Here is a 19156-nt window from a genome sequence, read left to right as displayed (position 1 = left end):
TCTCTCTCTCTCTCTCTCTCTCCTCTCTCTCTCTCTCTCTCTCTCTCTCTCTCTCTCTCTCTCTCTCTCTCTCTCTCTCTCTCTCTCTCTCTCTCTCTCTCTCCCTCTCTCTCTCTCCTCTCATCTCTCTCTCTCTCCTCTCATCTCTCTCTCTCTCTCTCTCTCTCTCTCTCTCTCTCTCTCTCTCTCCTCTCTCTCTCTCTCTCTCTCTCTCTCTCTCACACACGCACACACACACACACACACACACACACACACACACACAACACACACAAGCTCCTGGTCACTTTATTTATTTTCTAATGTCTGCTTTGAATCAACCCGCCTCGTTTCCCGATTCCGGTACGTGTTTATTGCCAATTGGAAATTAATAGATTTCAAGATTTTCTGGAGTGCAATCAATAAAATTTGGCTTGGGGCCATAAAACCGTCTGACGAATTTGAGTGGCGTTTCTCCGCGTTGTAAGACCGGGCCACTGTCAAGGTGATCAAGTGATCCAATTTATTTGAAGCGCCATACATTTTAACGCGCCCTCGCTTGCTTTGCGATGACTTCGCGCGGTTGGAAAGCAGAATTAAACGACGCGCTTCTTTTATGCATGAAAATACCGGTGATTCTCTCTCTCCCTTAAATCCCAGATAAAACACAGTGAAGCAGACTCGTGGAATTGCAACTGAAAGGAAACTGAAAGGGTCGTGATCCGCGAACATGTCCACCCCTGAAGATAGAATCAAAAGTGTGGAGTCGAAAGATTATGAATTCTGTGGACACACTGTGACGATTGGTCTGTTTAAAGAATCTTCTTTGGGCGTCTCTGCTTACGTATGGGGACCTGTAAGTGCAATGGTCTGTCACACGTTTATTCTAGTTAACAAACACAATCCTGAGACATTGCCTTTGCAAATGTTCGTGGATTGTTTGGCCGCATTGGCTTGGGTTGGGAGCAGGTAGAGGTGGTAAGGACGCTGTGTCCGAAGGATGGTCCAGCTTTGATTTTGGTACAGTGCGATATCACTCCCTCGGTGGGGAATGACGCTCCTCTGCGGTTAAGGGTTTTCAAATAGCGTTTCAATGCCCCTTTTCCAGCCTTATGGCAACCGAGATACATTCGGGTTCAGGGAGAGACCCGAGTACTCCCCGGAATGGATTGATAAAAAAGTTTCCATTTAACTAGTACTCAGCAAACCCAACACGCGATGAAAATTTTGAACGAGACCTGGAAGGCGTATCAATAAGGAAAGCACTTTGCTCACAGTTATTATAATTCAGGGTTGAAATTGGCATCGTTATGGAAAGGACGAAGGGTGGTATCGTGGCACAGCCAGCACAGCTGATGCCTCGCAGCTGCAGCCACCCGGGTTCGATCCTTCCCCAGTGTTGTTTGCGTAGAGTTTGCACGTTCTCCTTGTGGCCGCGTGTGTTTTCCGGGCGCTCCGGTTTGGAGTCATAGAGCTATAGAACTTAGACACAGGGGCTAGGATACAACGTGTCTGTGCCGCCCAATGTGTCTATCTGAGCTAGTCCCCTTGGCCTGCCTTTGGCCCATGTCAAAGGACAACCTGAAGCGTGTGAAGTTGGATAAATCTCTCGGGCCTGATTGGATATAACCGAGGAGTCCGTGGGGAGGGGGGTGTAAAGTAGATTGGAGTAGGATTAGATTTAAAACAAGTTACTGATGAGGGTTAACTTAAAACAACTGCTTGAAGGTAAATCAATGATAAAGCACCAGGTGTGGACGAGATCAGCAGAGAAATGGGAATTATTGAGGAATTCGCTAAGATTCAAAATTGGTTAATTATTATGCCTATAGGAAGCGCACCCCAGGACTCTAAGGAAAGAACACTAATAAAAAGGAACTAGTGAAGTTTTGACCAAACATTTTCTTGATGCTGAAGGACTGAAAATGTCGTCCATTTTACCATTGTTTAAAAAGGGTTCGAGAGATAGCGTGATTTAGACAATTCAGTCGAAACAGGGTGCCAGTAACATTTTGACCAAAAAAATAACCGGAGATACAATATATATATCATTATTTAGAAAAGACCCAAATTTCTGGGGCATCTCTGGAGAACATGGATAGATGACGTTTCGGGTTGGAATCCTTCTTCAGACCACCACAGTCAAATTGAAGGATCCGGACCCGAAATGTAACCTATCTGTGTTGTCTTGAGATACTGCCTGCCCCGCTGAGTTACTCCAGCGTTGTGTGTTTTCGCGTAAATCAGCATCTGTAGTTCCTTGTTTCTCCATTGTTTAATAAAGTCTAGCGTTAAAAGGACAGTTGGCGTGGATGTAAGGGACGTTCATCCTCGTCTACTTTAACTGATTACTTTTGATACGTTAAGAGCAAGGGTTCAACGGTGATAGATATAATTTACGCCAATTTCATCAAAGTGTTTGGCATGTTCTCACATAACACAGTCATGGGAACCAACCTGCCCTTACAAATTGGGTGTAAAATTAGATCAGTGGCGGAAAGAGAGCTTTAGAGATTGCACAGGTATGCAGTGTGTGATGGGCAGGTCCGCTTTCCCCGATATACAAATCAATTATTTACACTTAAGCACGGGAGCTATGACGAGGACGTGATGCCAAGAATTGCCGTGTAGTTGGTGGTGGGGAAGTATGTTGCAGACTGCAGAAGCTTTGGAAGACTGATCAGAAGTGCATTGAAGTGGGAGAAGGGGACGGCAAAGAAGGCCAACAAGACAGAAGAAAACATATTTAATGTCAATCTCTCGAGTGGTGGTGGACAACAACTGAGACTTAGGAGTGCATTTCCACTGACACACGCAGCCTGAACAACAGGGAGATAAGGTGATGGTCCGCTTCCAATGGACCAAGCAAGCCCCCTGCATGAACTTCAAAGGGGCAAGCGCTAAGCGTTTCCTTCGAACCGTGGAATTGCCGAGTTACATCCTCAAGTCTTCTAGTGGAATGCGATGCGCAAACCTTCTATCTCTGAGATAATGGCTTTCCACCCTGGTGCTAAGCATGGAGCAGCTAAGCCGCTCTTGCCAGGCATTGCATAAAGCCATACCAGCGAGATACCTCAACAACCTGCCGCTTTCTGTGCAAAACAGCAATAGCATAGCACCGATCCAAACCACTGAACTCGCCGCATACCACTGAAGTTCTTGAAATTGATGTTGATTTATTATTGTCACGTGTGCCGAGATGCAGTGAAATACTTTGTTTCGCGTGTTGTCCAGACAAATCATAACGATTCTGAATGAATCAGGGAGCGCAATAGATAAAATAAACAGAGCGCAGAATGTACTGTTCCAGTCACAGAGAGAGAGCAGATAAAAATGTTGAAGGGCCTCAAAGCGGTAGATTCGAAGATCGGGTGATTCATCCGTATCTGATGAAAGGTTTGCTCGAGTCTGATAACAGCGGGGAAGAAGCTGGTCTTGAATCTGGCGGTGCATGCTTTCAAGCTTCTATATTTTTTGCCCGACGGGAGAGAGGTGGAGGACATGACGCAGTCCTTCATTTTGTTGGGTGTTATTCCAGGCAGCGGAGTGTAGGTGGAGTGGATGGGGGTGAGGGTTGGGGTTGGTGTTGGTGTTGGAGGCTAGTTTGTTACGAGTCCTTGCTTCCCTTCACCGCTCTCTGCAATTTTTTGGCCGTCTTGGGCCATACCAAATTGTGATGCGCCCCGATAGGATGTTTTCTGTGGAGTATCTGCAGACGTTGATAAGAGTCATTAGAAATATGTTCCCGTGGTTTAGGGGGGGGGGGGGGGGGGGTGGGTGAAACTCCTTGTTTCCTTCCATCTGCCTTTCCAACTGCAGGGCCTTTAGCCCGTGAAGCAGATTTATAATGTACTTTTACACTTTAGTCTGATTACTTTTACTTTTACTTTTTAGTCTGATTTTCATTCTGCGTTCACAGAGAACAATGCTCGAGTGTTGAAGATATTGGTAATTGCTTCACGGAACGCGGCTTCCGTCACATTTCTCTCGTCTCCTTTAATCTCTTAAATGCCATTCCCATAAAATGCAGGATTCCGAGGACTGTCCTGAGCTTCTTATGTGGAATTACTTTCTACCCACCGAGTTCCCTGCCACCGCCCTAGCTCCACCTCCCAGCATTGTCCTGTGTTCTGTAAGCCGTGCCAAAATTGATATTTACCTGTTTCTTTTTTTCAGGGTCTGGCTCTGTGCCAATTCTTTCAGGAAGAGAAGGTCGATTTTACTGGCAAGAGGCTGCTTGAACTTGGGTCGGGAAGCGGCATCGTGGGGATTTTTGCGACGTTGCTGGGTACGCTGATTCTTCCCGTTAACTGGAGTTAGCTCTTCATTTACATGTTTAGCCCATCCCCATAGTTTGCCTCTCTCCACTTGCTATCAGAATGACCGTGCGCGGTGCCTATCTATGTATTCACTCTTTATCATGGCAATAATCTTTAGTTTAGTTGACTTTATTATTGTCACGTGTACCGAGGTACAGTGAACGGTTTTTGTTTCCACGCTATCCCGTCAAAGAACAGGATGCACGAATGAAAGCAAGCGGTCCACAGTGCATTCAAAAAGGATAATGGTACATAATTCAGTGTAAGATATAACATTGAAGTATATTAAAGTTGGTCTAAAGATCGTTCAAAGATCTCCAATAAGGTCGATGGGGGGGGGGGGGGGGGGGGGTGTCGATCGCACCCCAGTTGGGAGGTCAAGTCCGCACGCTAGCCTGATAATTGATGGGAACAAACTGTGCCTGAGTCTGGAGGGAGACACAAAGCGCTGGAGTAACTCAGCGGGTCAAGCAGCATCTCTGGGGGAAAAGGGTAGACTCTGGAGGTCTGCCTTTTCAAACTCTGTACCTCTTTCCTGGTGGTAGAGGGGAGAAGAGGGGGGGTGTCATAGAGTCCTACAGCACAGAAAGAGGCCCTTCGGCCCAACGTGTCCGCGCCGCCCGTTACCAAACACAGTCTAATTTTAATCCCATTTTCCCGCATTTGGACCGTAGCCCTGAATGTTGTAGCATTTCAAGTGCCCATCCAAATGCCTCTTAAACGTTGTGAGTGTTTCCGCCTCCACCACCACCCCAGGTAGTGAGTTCCAGACTCCAACCACCCTCTGGGTGAAAAAGTTCTTTCTCACATCCCCCCGAAACCTCCCTCCCCTTACCCTGTATCTATGTCCCCTCGTTGTTGAACCTTCCACCAGTGGAAGAAGTTCCCCACCATCTACCTTATCTATGCTCCTCATGATCTTGTACACCTCGATCATGTCCCCTCTCAGCCTTCTCTGCTCCAGGGAAAACAACCCCAGTCTGCCCAGTCTCTCCTCATAGCCGAGGCCCTTCATCCCTGGCAGCATCCTGGTGAATCTCCTCTGCACCCTCTCCAAAGCTATCACATCCTTTCTATAATGTGGTGACCAGAACTGTACACAATACTCCATAATTAATTAATTAATTCCTTCATTAATCTGATGGCCTTGCCCAGGCTGTGTGGTGTAGATGGAGTCAATGGAAGGGAGGTTGTTTTTTTTTAAAAATGTCTGAGCTACGTCAACAACTCTTTGCAATTTATTGCTGCCTTAGATACAGCTGTTCCAAAACCAGGCTGTGATGCACCTTGATAAAATGCTATCTACAGCGCATTCGTAGAAGTTGGTGAGGGTTGTTGCAGACATGGCTACTGCGCCGATGTGGCTGGCCCATGACATATTATTAGTAGTATTTATCATTGTATCATCTTGGTCATATCACCATATTATTACACTGGTAATAATCCATTTACTAAGCGTACACTGGTAGTGGATAAGTATGCAATGACCATTTTCAACAATTAAAAAAAAAAAAGTATCTACCCTCGTGGCCTTGCCACCAACATCAATAGTGGAAACAGCCAACATCAATATTCTGCAGATCACAATTGCCCGGAAGGTCTCTTACAATAAGCACCAGTTCCTAACACGGAGACGGGGAGAGACAGCGATTTATTATTCAATCGGATGAGTTCTTAGTTTTCAATATATTTTTGAAACTTCATCTTTAATAAGCTTTCCCTCTTTTTTCTTCCTTCTCCACGTTTTCTTAAATATTAGATTAATTTCATCCTTTGCTACAATACCTCAAATAGTTCACGTCTATTTTTTTTAACCTTCAAGGGTGCTTAATCCTATACTATTTAATAACCCGAACCTTTAAACCGCGGCATTACCAAGGATAATCCACTGTTAACCGCACCAAAAGTTAAAATATCTTTCGGAATTCAAAGTATTCGACAGTGTAGAACGTGCCGAACCTGATCTTTCTGTCAGACCTTGTATCCCTTGGCATTCCAGCCTTCTTGAAATCAAGGAAAACGTTCCAGAAGCCCTTTAAGTTCTTTTTTTAGAATCTGTTCGCTGATCTTTAATGATTGCTGACCATTAATCATTAAACCACTTTCCCAGTTCACAATTCCAAGCTTCATAATACCATTCCATATCGTTATCCACGTCTTTCTTGGATTCGGGTTGATGTCATACCGCCGAAAATGTTAACTCTGTTTCTCTTTTCTTGGACGCTGTCTGACGAGTGTGCTAATATTTTCTATTTTTTTCCTAATTCAATTGCCGTCGCGGCAACCTCGGTTGAAATGAATCTCCCAAGGTCGTGCCTACTCAATCTACATTCAGTTACATTGTTTACCAGAATATTCGTTCTTTGCTTTCTCTGATCTGTTCATGTTTGTCTATTTGCTCTTCACAGCCAACACTTTCATATCGAATGTTCATCACAGCTGATCTTATAATTGTGAATCAGTGTTTGAAACCAGTAGCATTGTAGTGCAGCTGGTAGAGCTGCTGCCTCACAGCGCCAGAGTACCGGGTTCCTTCCTGACTTCGGATGCTGCCTGTGTGGAGTTTGCACGCTCCCTTTGTGAACCCGTGGGTTTCCTCCGTGTCCTCCGGATCCCTTCCCATGTCTCGAAAAAGTGCGAGATTCTAGGTTAATCGGCCACTGTAAATTGACTCGTATGTACAGGGGGTGGGTGAGAAAATGGGATAACGCAGAACTAGTCTGAAAGAGTGATCGATGGTCGGCGTGGGCACGGTGGCAGTTTCCACGCCTTATCTCTGAAAGTAAAACTAAAACTAAAATATAAATGGTATCTTTCTATTCGTAAATTATTTCAATTCGCTGCTGTAGTTATTTGTTCTGCATGCGCTCACAATTCTCCTCACTGAGCACATTCCTCTCGTTACCCTTCCTCTGTCCATCCGTGTAACTACGGCCCTGAGGGATGATATTGATTGCCTTCCCTCGCATGTTCCACTGGCGGCAGTGGAAACCCCAGATGCACTTTCTCTTTGCTTCGAGCATTCAAATTAATTGTGATGTCTATTTCATCACCGATACAAATGTCTCTTCTTAATCAAGCGTCAACGGTGACATCTTTACCGTATTGACAGTCATCAGCTAACAATTCTCACATACACACCGAATGAAACGGTATTGTTTTATTATGGAGACGTTATTTTTACTCCAAATGCCCTTGCGAGAATAATGCCGCTTGAGGAACAACATTTATACATGTATTATGTTACAACGTTATGAAAAGTAACTGCAGAAAAAGCATGATCAATAATGATGTTTACGATGTTATTATTTTGCCAGGCGGGGATGTCACTCTGACGGACAAACCATACGTTATGAAGCAACTCGAATACAATGTCTCTGCCAACATTCCTCCCGATGCCAAACACCGGATAAAAATCAGCCCTTTGGTTTGGGGGACTGATCAGAAAAATTACCCAAACGATTTTGATTTCATCTTGGGTTCAGATCTCGTGTACTCCCCAGTGCAATTTCCCTACCTTATGCAGACGCTGGAAGATCTCTGTGGCCCCAACACGGTCATTTACTTGTCTACTGATATGAAGTACAGAGAGGGGGCGGTCGAATTCCACGAGAACCTGTTGCTAGAGCAGTTTAACTGCGAAGTCATCAATACAAACAGAAGTAATTGCATTTACAAAGTGACCAAAAAGCACTGAGCACCAGTTTCTGACGTAGAGCCAGGAAACACACAAAGTTCACTATTTTGCCCCAAAGCAACTTTCCCCTCCGTCCTATTCCCATTCGTTGTTCAAGTTATCCCAAATATTGATGATTCTTATTGTCGCATTCTATTAATATATTTAAACAACCCGTTTTTAATAAGAGGATGTGAATACAATTAGATCAAACCACAAAGAGCTTTATGTCTTTCGTGTTCCGGGTAACCGATAACACATCATCTCACCAGAGCCAGGTACATTTTTAGATTCTAACGCAACTGGGTTACCACAATAGTATAAGATGTCAAAGTCGATATCATTCTAAGGTAGACACAAAATGCAAAATTGAGAGTAACTCAACGGGACAGGCGCATCTCTGGAGAGAAGGAGTGGGTGACGTTTCAGGTCGAGACCCTTCCTCCTTGTGTCTACCTTCGATTTAAACCAGAATCTGCAGAACTTTCCTACACGTACATATCATTCTGTCCATATCAATCCCGAACCGGCACTCGGAGTGTGAGAGTGTGCATCTTACTATCTAACGTAAGGTGTACATTATGTATGCTATTATTAATGTGTGCTACTATTCTCACTAAAGGGCCCGTGGGTGGATTTCCATCATAGTTAATATCGGAAAGGTATCTTTAATTATCGAGTAATGTATTTAATTCCGGCCCGTTATGACTCCCGCGGATTTAAACCTTCAAGACATTATGTTCGTTTCATTTGGAGCCGTTTGAACGTCCTTAGTGGAAAGTGGAATTGAAAAAAACAATCAGGCGAGAAATTGCCCTGGTTAAGTGACTGGCGATGCATTAAACTCATGGGAGTTGGCAGTTTCTGGCTCAGTGAACAGTCGCCTAGCGTCCTTTCACCCACCGCCTCTGCCGAAACTCGCTGAAGTGAAAGCAACAGATCTAGTTGTACAAAAGCGATACACTCTGATTGATTTTCTTTCTAAAGAGCAGCAAGTTGGGATGTTTTAGTTTGTCCAAGGGATAATTATACTGAAAGGAGGGGAGGGGGGGGGGGGGGGGGGGGGAGGTGACATTTCCATCGAAGGAAATCGTATAACTGGGAATCACAGCGCGCTCCGGAAGGATGCAAGTGTATGCGTTTACCTCTGATTTTGTTTTGGCTACAACACCATATAATTCAGTTATACCCCAGAGGGAACAATCCGAACATCGGTAGTTTTGATCATTGTCAGGCAAACGGTTGAATTGCGTGAATGGAACTGGAAGCGCGGAATAAATTACTGTTCCTTTGCATTTTCCCCCAAATGTTACACGGGTTCATATTTACCACTGCCCGTAAAATGTGAACAATATGAATCCAATAAATTGTCTCAATATACAAATTGATGTAAAGAGTCGAAAGTTTATTTTCCCGTTATCGGAGAACAGGCTCGTCAAATCGTCAGAAAGAGTACCATGGTCTCAAGTATATCCGTAATGATATGAATTTAAATATCTACGTGCGCAATTACTGAGAAAACTCGTAATAGATTGAATTACGTAGAACGTAGAATAGAACTGCACAGGACAGCCCCTTGGCTTCGGCTCGCAGTGTTCATGCCGCATATGGTACCAAATTAAATTAATCTCCTGCCTGCACTTAATCCACATTCCTCCAGTCCCTCCCTGTCATGTGCCTACCTAAAACCACTTCAACGTTACAATCGTTTCTGCTTCCACCATCACCCCGAGCAATGTGTTACAGGCATCCAGTAACCCCTGTGTAAATAACTTGCCCCGCGTGTCTCCTTTAAACAATGATCATCTCACAATAAAGCTACACCCTTTACGTCTTTGACATATCGACAATGGGAAATAATAGTCTGTGTCCTATCTATGCCTCCAATAATTTTATACACTTCTATCAGGTTTCCCCCAACCTCTGGCTTTCCAGAAAGAAACCAATGCAATTCTGTCCAACCTCTCCTTCAAGCTAATGCCCTCTAATCCTAAATTCTATACTATTTCCATCTTAAAATACAATTTGGTCAGACGGCAGGTAAATTTGAAAGACATCTAAATCGCGGAGTTAAATATGCAGAGACATTTAAGGTTCAAGCAGAAACATAATTTAGATAACCCTAGGAATCACTTGCATCTCGTGGGGGCGGAAATACAAAAGGGTTCACATTACGATGGTCATACAATTCTGATTCAACTATGTTTATTTCGTGGCTTTCATTTCTCTAATCTCGACTGAAATAATATATCGTGGACGGAGCAGGTGCAACCGAAATCTACAGGATTAAAATTTAGATTTTAAAGGATTAATCGAAATGCAAAACACCACATAAAACGTGTAGGTGACGTTTTGGGTCGGGCCCCTTCATGAGACTAAGAGACCCTTCATCAGACGTCGTCTATTACTTTTGTCCAGAGATGCTGCCAGACTCGCTGAGTTACTCCAGCATTTTGTGTCTATAATTGGAAAAGCTATCTGGTGCAAGCTATCTGGTGCAAACGCCAGCTGTATGGAAAAAGGGGACTGCTCCCCGAGTAATATAGGAGCGACTATCCTCTCACCAATAAATCTGAATAATAAAAATTATAATAAAAATCCAATTATACATAGCACAATTAGAACATGGAAACAAATAAAACAGAATCTAAAATTAAGAAACTTATCTCTTTTAATACCAATAGTCAATAATCCATCGTTTAAACCATCAATTATAGACAAATCATTTATACAATGGGAAAGAATGGGAATTAAATCGCTCGAAGATTTGTATGAATTGGGAAAATTACTATCATTTCAACAAATACAACTGAAATATAATTTGAAAAATAACCAATATTTTAAATATCTTCAAATTCGTGATTATCTGAAAAAATATACAAAAGATTATTATAATATGCCATCCGACTTACTGGATGAAGCAATGAAGACAAAGGCGGAATCAGCTAATCTAATATCGTATTTATATAATATCATTTTAAACATAGCAATACCCACAACAGATGGAATTAGAAGAGACTGGGAACAAGAATTAGCTATAAAAATTTCAAAAGAGAGTTGGGATAATCATTTACTACAGGTGCATAAATGTTCGATCAACGTACGACATACGCTCATCCAATTCAAAACATTACATAGATTATATTATTCAAAAACTAAATTAAATAAAATCTTCCCGAATGTTTCACCAATTTGTGATAAATGTCTGTGTCAAGAAGCTACTATAGCGCATTCTTTTGTTTTTTGTACAAAAATCCAAAAATTCTGGTATGAAATATTTGATATTTTTTCAAAATTAATCAAAATAAAACTGGTACCAAAACCAGAATGGATCATTTTTGGAATATCGGAAGGTAACCCTGAATTAAACGTGTTTCAGAAGAATTTATTTAATTACGGGCTAATAATGGGAAAAAAGCTCATACTGAAATTCTGGAAAAATGCGCCCACACCAACAATAAAAATGTGGATATCAAATATGTTTGAAACACTACATTTGGAAGAGATGAGATTCCTCTTAGCAGGTAAAGCAGACCAATTCCAAAAGACGTGGTCTACGTTTCTGGACCTATTACAAGCATGAGGTGCAATAGTAATTTTACAAAGAAATAAATAAATAAATGGTATCAGGACCTGGTAACGGGAGGTAAAACAACAAAACAGACTTGGTTGGTAGTCCCCTTCCTGCGGAGTTTAATGTTATAATAGAGCGATTGTTTCTACTTTTTTTTTTTTTTCTTTCTTTTCTAGGGTCTACTTTCTTACTTTACTTCCTTCTCTAACTTCTTTTCCAAGGGGCTTTCTTTTCCCAACACTCTCTTGCACTTCACGACTCTTGCGCACTTTCTTTCTTTACTTCTTTACTTCTATCTTTTTCTTAAAGCTCAAAAAAAGGAAGCGGTATAAAAAATGTATTAAGATATACCTGTTGTATTATTGTAATTTACCGTACTTTTAATAAAAAAAAAAAAAAAAGAAACATAATTTAGATAACCCTAGGAATCACTTGCATCTCGTGGGGGCGGAAATACAAAAGGGTTCACATTACGATGGTCATACAATTCTGATTCAACTATGTTTATTTCGTGGCTTTCATTTCTCTAATCTCGACTGAAATAATATATCGTGGACGGAGCAGGTGCAACCGAAATCTACAGGATTAAAATTTAGATTTTAAAGGATTAATCGAAATGCAAAACACCACATAAAACGTGTAGGTGACGTTTTGGGTCGGGCCCCTTCATGAGACTAAGAGACCCTTCATCAGACGTCGTCTATTACTTTTGTCCAGAGATGCTGCCAGACTCGCTGAGTTACTCCAGCATTTTGTGTCTATAATTGGAAAAGCTATCTGGTGCAAGCTATCTGGTGCAAACGCCAGCTGTAATGATGCAGAGTGGTTCTCTAGAATTAATATTGCTTCTCCCAGTCGATCAGCAGTAAGACTGAGGAGCTTCCACATGACATGGGCATACTTTACTCGGCGTTAGGGTGATCAAAGTACACGTTAATGCACACAGTTCTGATGAAGCGTTTCTTCTTTCCACACATGCTGACTGAGCATTTGCATCATTTTCTATTTTATAGTAAATCACAAATCCTGGCAAACAACGAGAAAAATGTGCAACATTGGCTTTGTGGAAAGAGGCAAAGGCACCAGTAGTTATTCTCTGAGACCACATCCAATAATCCAGGTCAATAAAACAATAAAAACAAGCAAAGCCGGTTCGCATTACAACAGTTTAAGATTTATTATTTGCATTACAACGCAATTTACATTTACAAATAACAAATGCGCATTTTATAGACTGTGGCTATTTCGAATATTCTACAGAGATCAATCAAAACTAAATTATTACGGAGTATTGGTTCATAAACAACAGTCCACTTTTTAGCAGGCGATGTTTGTGTGATAATGTGCTTTGGAAGTGAAAAGAACGACCCACTGCTTGGAAACATATCACTCGCATCTTCTAGCGCTTATAGAATAGAGGGAGAGGAACAGCGCGGCAGATATATCATCTCCAAGCATCGCGCGCCTCTGGTGGTCAGGTAAAGCAAGTGTTCGCCGTATAAAAGTATAAAGGTCAATGGGAACTTCCGTTTGTCGTATTCAGTGTAAACATGGACAGCTTCATTCGAGGCAACCAATTAGCTTTTTACCTACACTTTATGGCATTGCACTCGATAACTCAAACCATAGTCAGAATTCTGGGGATTAGCAGTAATTGGTATTTATTTTAGCCCAAACAATTGCAATTCCAATCACAAAGCTATCAGATGCTTCGTCAAACAAGCAGCTTCGTCGTCATTTCTTGCATTGAGTGAAATAAGAGTTTAATGTTTAGAATTAGGCGAAAGCGCAGAAGTCGGGTTGGAAAGAGATGAAGGCGTATGGTCCGATAATAATAATGAATTTGGTTAAGTTATATCAGTCTAATATAATTAGACTGATATAACTTGTCTAATAATAAATTTGGTTAAGTTATATCAGTCAGTTGCAACATTTTGAAACACATATGGAAATATTCCGGGTGCTTTTAATCTGCGGAGTCTTCCTAAATTACATTAAAGACTTTAGCTTTGGTGGCATAAATAAATGACGACGTGAATCTGAGTCAATGGCGTAGTGAGAAGTGTCATTAATATTCCAACAGGGTAAGGTGAGAATTTAAGATAGACACAAAAAGCTGGAGTAACTCAGCGGGCCAGGTAGCATTTCTGGAGAAAAGGAATAGATGACGTTTCGGGTAGAGGCTGTTTTTCAGACTGAGAGTCAGGGGAAAGGGAAACGAGAGATATAGACGGTGATATAGAGAGATATAGAACAAATGAATTAAATATATGCAAAAAAGTAACGATGATCAAGGGACGGTGGAGCCCACAATGGTCTATTGTTGGCTATGGGTGAGGTGATAATGAGTTAAACAGACAGTGAAACTTAACAGGGTGACAGTGAAACTAGTACGGCGAATATGGGTGGGGGAGGGACTGAGAGAGTATTTAACTTGTGTGTTTGGAGACATGAGCATTTGTTTGACACCGAAACGTAACTCGCTTTCACTTATTGAATCAAAGTGTGGTGTCTTTTAAAGAAAGTGTATCTGTATAGAATGCAAATTAATGTAAAGCCCCGGTATGAAACGTCAGATTACGGCCAACCGGGGGGAATAATTATGGACATTGTTATTTTCATTTCGATGACCCACCCCAAATGGTAGCAAGGGATAGCTGATACGGTAAATGTAAAATAAAAAGAGATTATTCTGGAAACGCACATGAGATCGGGCAACATCCGTGGGAAAATGTACATAGACCGTAACTCTGTTTCTCTTTCCTCAAAAAGATGACTGACCTATCGTTGCCAACATTTTCCTTTTTTTTAGCTTCGATGTTGCTGTTAAACTGTTTGCACATCCCTATATATGAAATTATCTTCTTCCGCCTCAGGGCCTTGTGTTTTTTTGGTCAGTTTGTAAATGTGATTGTTCCCGCTTATGTGAATTAACTGGCAATGAAACTGCTCCGGCAGGAGCACTTGGTGGAAGTTGGTGGCCCCGTCTCTGGCTGTCATGTTAGAACACATGTATACTATAGTTTGCTCGTTGCAAAGGTGCTGAAGTGTTTGCAGAAGATCTGCAAAATAGGCAGGGTTGTACACAATGTCCGATCCCAGAATGAAATCGAAGTCGGATGGATAGTTGTTCTGATCAGTGCCCCATTTAAGAGCACTGATTTTGGAACGGTGCCTTGAGCTGGGTGGAATGTTTACAGAGACGTTGTATTCAATTTGTTTCAAAACGTATGCTCTGTCCGTCAGGGTGACATCGCCGCCTGAGGAAGGAAAACATCAAACAACAGTCATCTTTTTATTCCAGCCAGCTCTGGTAATGATTCATGCCCCGTGTGAATGATGTGTACGTAGAATACAACCCCGAATAAAGTTCAGCCGACAAGCCAGACCGATCCAGCGGGAAGGATGGCATTAAACTAGAAAGGGTGGAGAAAACAAATCACGAGGATGTTACCGAGACAGGAGGGGATGAGTTAAAACGATCTCCCAGTGGCTGAGCGCCTTAACCAAGCTGATCTCCCGGCGGCTGAGCGCCTGAACCAACCTGATCTCCCGTTGGATGAGCACTTCAACTCCCCTTCCCACTCCCAGTTTGACCTTTCAGTCATGGGCCTCCTCCAGCGTCATAGTGAGGCCCACCGCAAATTGGAGGAACAGCACCTCATATTTCGCTTGGGCAGCTTACAGCCCAGCGGTATGAACATTGACTTCTCTAACTTTAGATAGCTCCGCTGTCCCTTTCTTCCCCTCACCTTCCCAGTTCTCCCACTGTCTTCCTGTCTCCACCTATATCATTTCTTTGTCCCCCTCCCCCCCCCCTGACATCAGTCTGAAAAGGGCCTCGACCCGAAATGTCACCCATTATTTCTCCCCAAGATGCTGTCTGGCCCGCTGAGTTACTACCTTCGATTTGTACCAGCATCTGCAGTTATTTTCCTACATAAAATGAGAGACTGATAGGCTGGGACTTTCTTCTCTGGGGCGCAGGAGACTGCGAGTGACATTGTAAACGTTTATAAAATCATGAAGGGGAGAGGTAAGATGGATAGTCGCAATCTTTGTCTCAGGATCGGCAGGTCTAAATCTAGAGGTCACATATTTGAGGTGAGAGTACAAAAATTTATAAGGAATTAGAGCAACAAATGTTTTCACACAGACGTTGGCGGTGTCCGGAAATGGGCTGCCAGAGGAAGTTGTAGAGGCGGCTATAATTACAATGTTTAAAACACATTTAGTTAGGCACATGAATAACTAAGGTCGAAACGGATATGGGGAAAAGGCGGGTAAATGGGACACTCGGGCAGACATCTTGGTCGGCATGGGCGAGTTGTGGCGAAGAGCCTGCTCCAAGACATTACGTATGCGAGTGTGCATGACTCGATTTCCACATTGACAGCCAACACAAACCCTGAAGGTAGACACAAAATGCGGGAGTAACTCAGCGGGACAGGCAGCATCACTGGAGAGAAGGAATTGGTGACGTTTCGGGTCGAGACCCTTCTTTAGACTGATGTCAGGGGAGAGAGCGGAACAGAGTTAGAATGTGTAGGATAGTGCTGGAGTACTGGGATCGTAGGTCGGCGCGGACTCGGTTGTCCGAAGGGTCTGTTTCCACGGTGTGTCTCTAAACTAAAGTAACTGAATTTACATAAATCTAACCATTAAATATTATAAATGTAATGCTCCGTGGGCCATTCCTGGTTTTATGGTGCAGAAGTAATATGATCGCGGTTTTCGTGAGCCTAAACAAATCTTCCAGTGATCACCTTGATTGCTGTTGTGTTAGTTGACGAAATGTATTGCTTATGCACACAGTTGATCAGGTATACGACAAGAGATTTTTTTCTAATTCTTCTCATTATGTTTGCTGCTTGTAATTACCCTATTTTTCCTCATTTAATATACCGTTTCTGCATAAAACCGTGCACAGAGTAGCACACTCAGAATTGACATTAATATCTAGGGACGTGGATAAAAACCACACCACGAGTGCAGCCACTTTCTTTACAGAAGGAGACCCGCTGACAGCACAACACATAAGGGAAATGTATGTTGGAGATCTAAGCGGACCTGTAACTTTATAGACACTATGGGTCTTTCATTATTCAAATCGGAGTATAAATGACATTATTTCCGATATCATCTTTATCGTTGGAGTGAAAACCGTGTCATGAATTAACTTACCCAGCAGTGCGGCTAAAATGCCCACGATCCCAGTTCCGGACCCCAGTAGTTCCGGACCCCAGTTCAATCAACTTCTTCCCTGTAAAATTAATGTTTTCATCTTCGAAATAACGACAGAGTACAAGTCCCTGAAAAAAACAAACCACTCGCATCAATTTGTAATCCGTTTACGTTCAAAAGGCACAAAGGAGAATCGGGTGGTTGATGGGCCCTAAACAACTTAGATGGAGCCGCGCACATAGAATCCTGCGCACATTGCCTTTCATATGGGTTATGAGCTTGGTCGTCGTGAAGTGGTCCTAGTGGTGGTAAATGCAGGGTTAATTATCCTAAAGATAATCAAGTGAAGATAATCTCAATCTGCTTTCTCGCCTGTTAACAACCCAATGGTTTATTTTGCTTGAGGGGACATCCCGCCCTAGTCAGTTTCACACACAAAGACGAAATGGCATATGTCCACGATTAGCGTGGCTGGTTTCCGGACGTTCCCTGTACAAGCTGTTTTCACAAACCCAAACCCTACTTGCATTTCCAAACATGCAATTTCTTTTAGAGACATTACAGTTACGCAGAAATCAACGAAAGCCCGAACTTCTTTCTCTTGGACGTAGTATAGTGCTTGTGTAGAAATGAACTTCAGATGCTGGTTCATACCGAAGATGGACACAAAATGCTTGCGTACCTCAGCGGGTCAGGCTGCATATCTGGAGAAAAAGGGTGCGCGACGTTTCCCGACACGAAAGCCTGGGCCGCTGAGTTACTCCAGCATTTTGTGTCCATCTGTAACGTGGTAATGCTGTGTAGTCGCTGCATTGTAGAAATACCGAAGCAACGAAATTGAAGAAGGAATTTCACCCTTGCAGATTGTAATTGCAGCGCCTTGGTGTTGATCGGAGGCGCGGAAATCTTTAGAAATCATTGAGAGCAACAATAAAAAATAACGGATCGTTAACAAGGATGGGCGCGTTTATGCTGCGCCCGCAATGCTCACATCAGCTGTCTCTCTGAGTTAAATTGACCCGAACAACAATATGATGCTCTCTCTCAACCCTATTGGAGCGATGGGCAAAGTTCAGGAAGAAACTGGCTAGCATTCATCACCAACTATTTCTGAACCCCAGCGGGCGCTGCCCAAGACTAAGTGCCACTCCCCATCACGCATTCGTACCCCTGAATTCTTACCTTGGGGTGGCGAGCGTGCTTTGCTATATTAATCCACGTGGGTTTCTTGGCCGGTTAGAAAATTATAAAGGGCGGATAAAGATCCCTGGCTTTTGTGACTCCGACATGGGCATGGAAGTAGAGGATTAAGGGCACTATGGCGCGGAATTACGAAGTGAAATGTGTACTAATGGACATAGCGCATTGCCAGGTTGGGTAAATGGATGTGAATTGAGAGAAGAATATGGATGGCGAAGATCCATCTGATGAAACGCAGCAGTGCAGCTGTAATGGGCTCCCTTTACTTGTTAAGATCCGTGGAAAGTATTTTTTTTGAAGGCAACGCTCAGCTCAGGTCCGGTTCCTGTAGAAGGGATAAATTGAGGGGTGGGAATACCATTTTAACCGGGAAGCATTTGTGGTGGGCGGTGGACAGATGGTATGAGATAGATTATGCAACTACCGGGGTTGGCACGAGTGTTGGTAAAATACGTCTATGGAAGCGATTGCACACAGTGCATTTGTAACAGGCTGCTAGACTTACGGGTTCCCAGACAAAACCAGAGACGCCGAGAAACGCTCCTTTAAACGTCGTGATCTTTAAAGGGTATCCACTGAATTCATATTGCTTCTCCTCCTTTTCCCACACGGGGGTAGAATCCTCAGAGCTGTTCATCCTCTTTGATTTTCAGTTGCCTCGCTGATCCACAGGCAAGATGACTCCGGTCTTGGTTTAGGATATCAATTTCTACCAGATTGAGAACTACAAGTCACTACGTTGTAATCTCTGGTAAAGAGAGACGGCTAGCTCTGAAGCAGAGATGCGGCGAATATATTTCTAAAACCACAGTGCTGCACATTGGGGCTTGTGGAAAAAAACCCACATTGTGTCTACTGTGATAAAAAGATACAACTGGAGAGTGAAATAATTCATTGAATTCAGCAGAGGGTATTGACCTTAGATTTTAGAACGGGTTCTTAGCACAGTGGTGTTATAAACGTTACATTTACTTTACTAAGCACCCACGAAAATCCATCAGTTATGGCTGAGTGACGTACTCCTATGCTGAGCACATTGGGAAATATAATAACATTAACCTCATATGTCAAATTTAAGGAACACTTTTCTATCATAATAACATATTGGTGCAGCTGGAAATCAATCTCTGAAAATAACCTAACATACATATTTTTTAATTTCCAGTGTTGAAGAATTTGTTTTTAGTTGTTTAGCTCCCTTCTATTTGGAACAAACTAGTTACA

General features: G+C 42.7%; 1 protein-coding gene and 1 pseudogene across 1 annotated transcript; one reads left to right on the top strand and one right to left on the bottom strand.

Annotated features, from left to right (window-relative positions):
• The first annotated feature begins 709 nt into the window (after positions 1–709).
• LOC144597593 (EEF1A lysine methyltransferase 3-like) lies at positions 710–7995 on the top strand. Its single transcript, XM_078407087.1, has 3 exons — positions 710–835; positions 4156–4267; positions 7616–7995. The coding sequence occupies exons 1-3, from the start codon at positions 710–712 to the stop codon at positions 7993–7995; spliced, it is 618 nt and encodes a 205-aa protein (XP_078263213.1).
• Positions 7996–14374: 6379 nt separating this feature from the next.
• On the bottom strand, positions 14375–18569 carry LOC144597722 (EEF1A lysine methyltransferase 3-like; annotated as a pseudogene).
• Between the last annotated feature and the right edge of the window lie 587 nt (positions 18570–19156).

The sequence above is a fragment of the Rhinoraja longicauda genome, chromosome 10 (genome assembly GCF_053455715.1).
Source record: "Rhinoraja longicauda isolate Sanriku21f chromosome 10, sRhiLon1.1, whole genome shotgun sequence".
Taxonomy (NCBI): domain Eukaryota; kingdom Metazoa; phylum Chordata; class Chondrichthyes; order Rajiformes; family Arhynchobatidae; genus Rhinoraja; species Rhinoraja longicauda.
The sequence above is the reverse complement of the archived record's forward strand: the minus strand, read 5'-3'. Positions and strand labels throughout refer to the sequence as shown.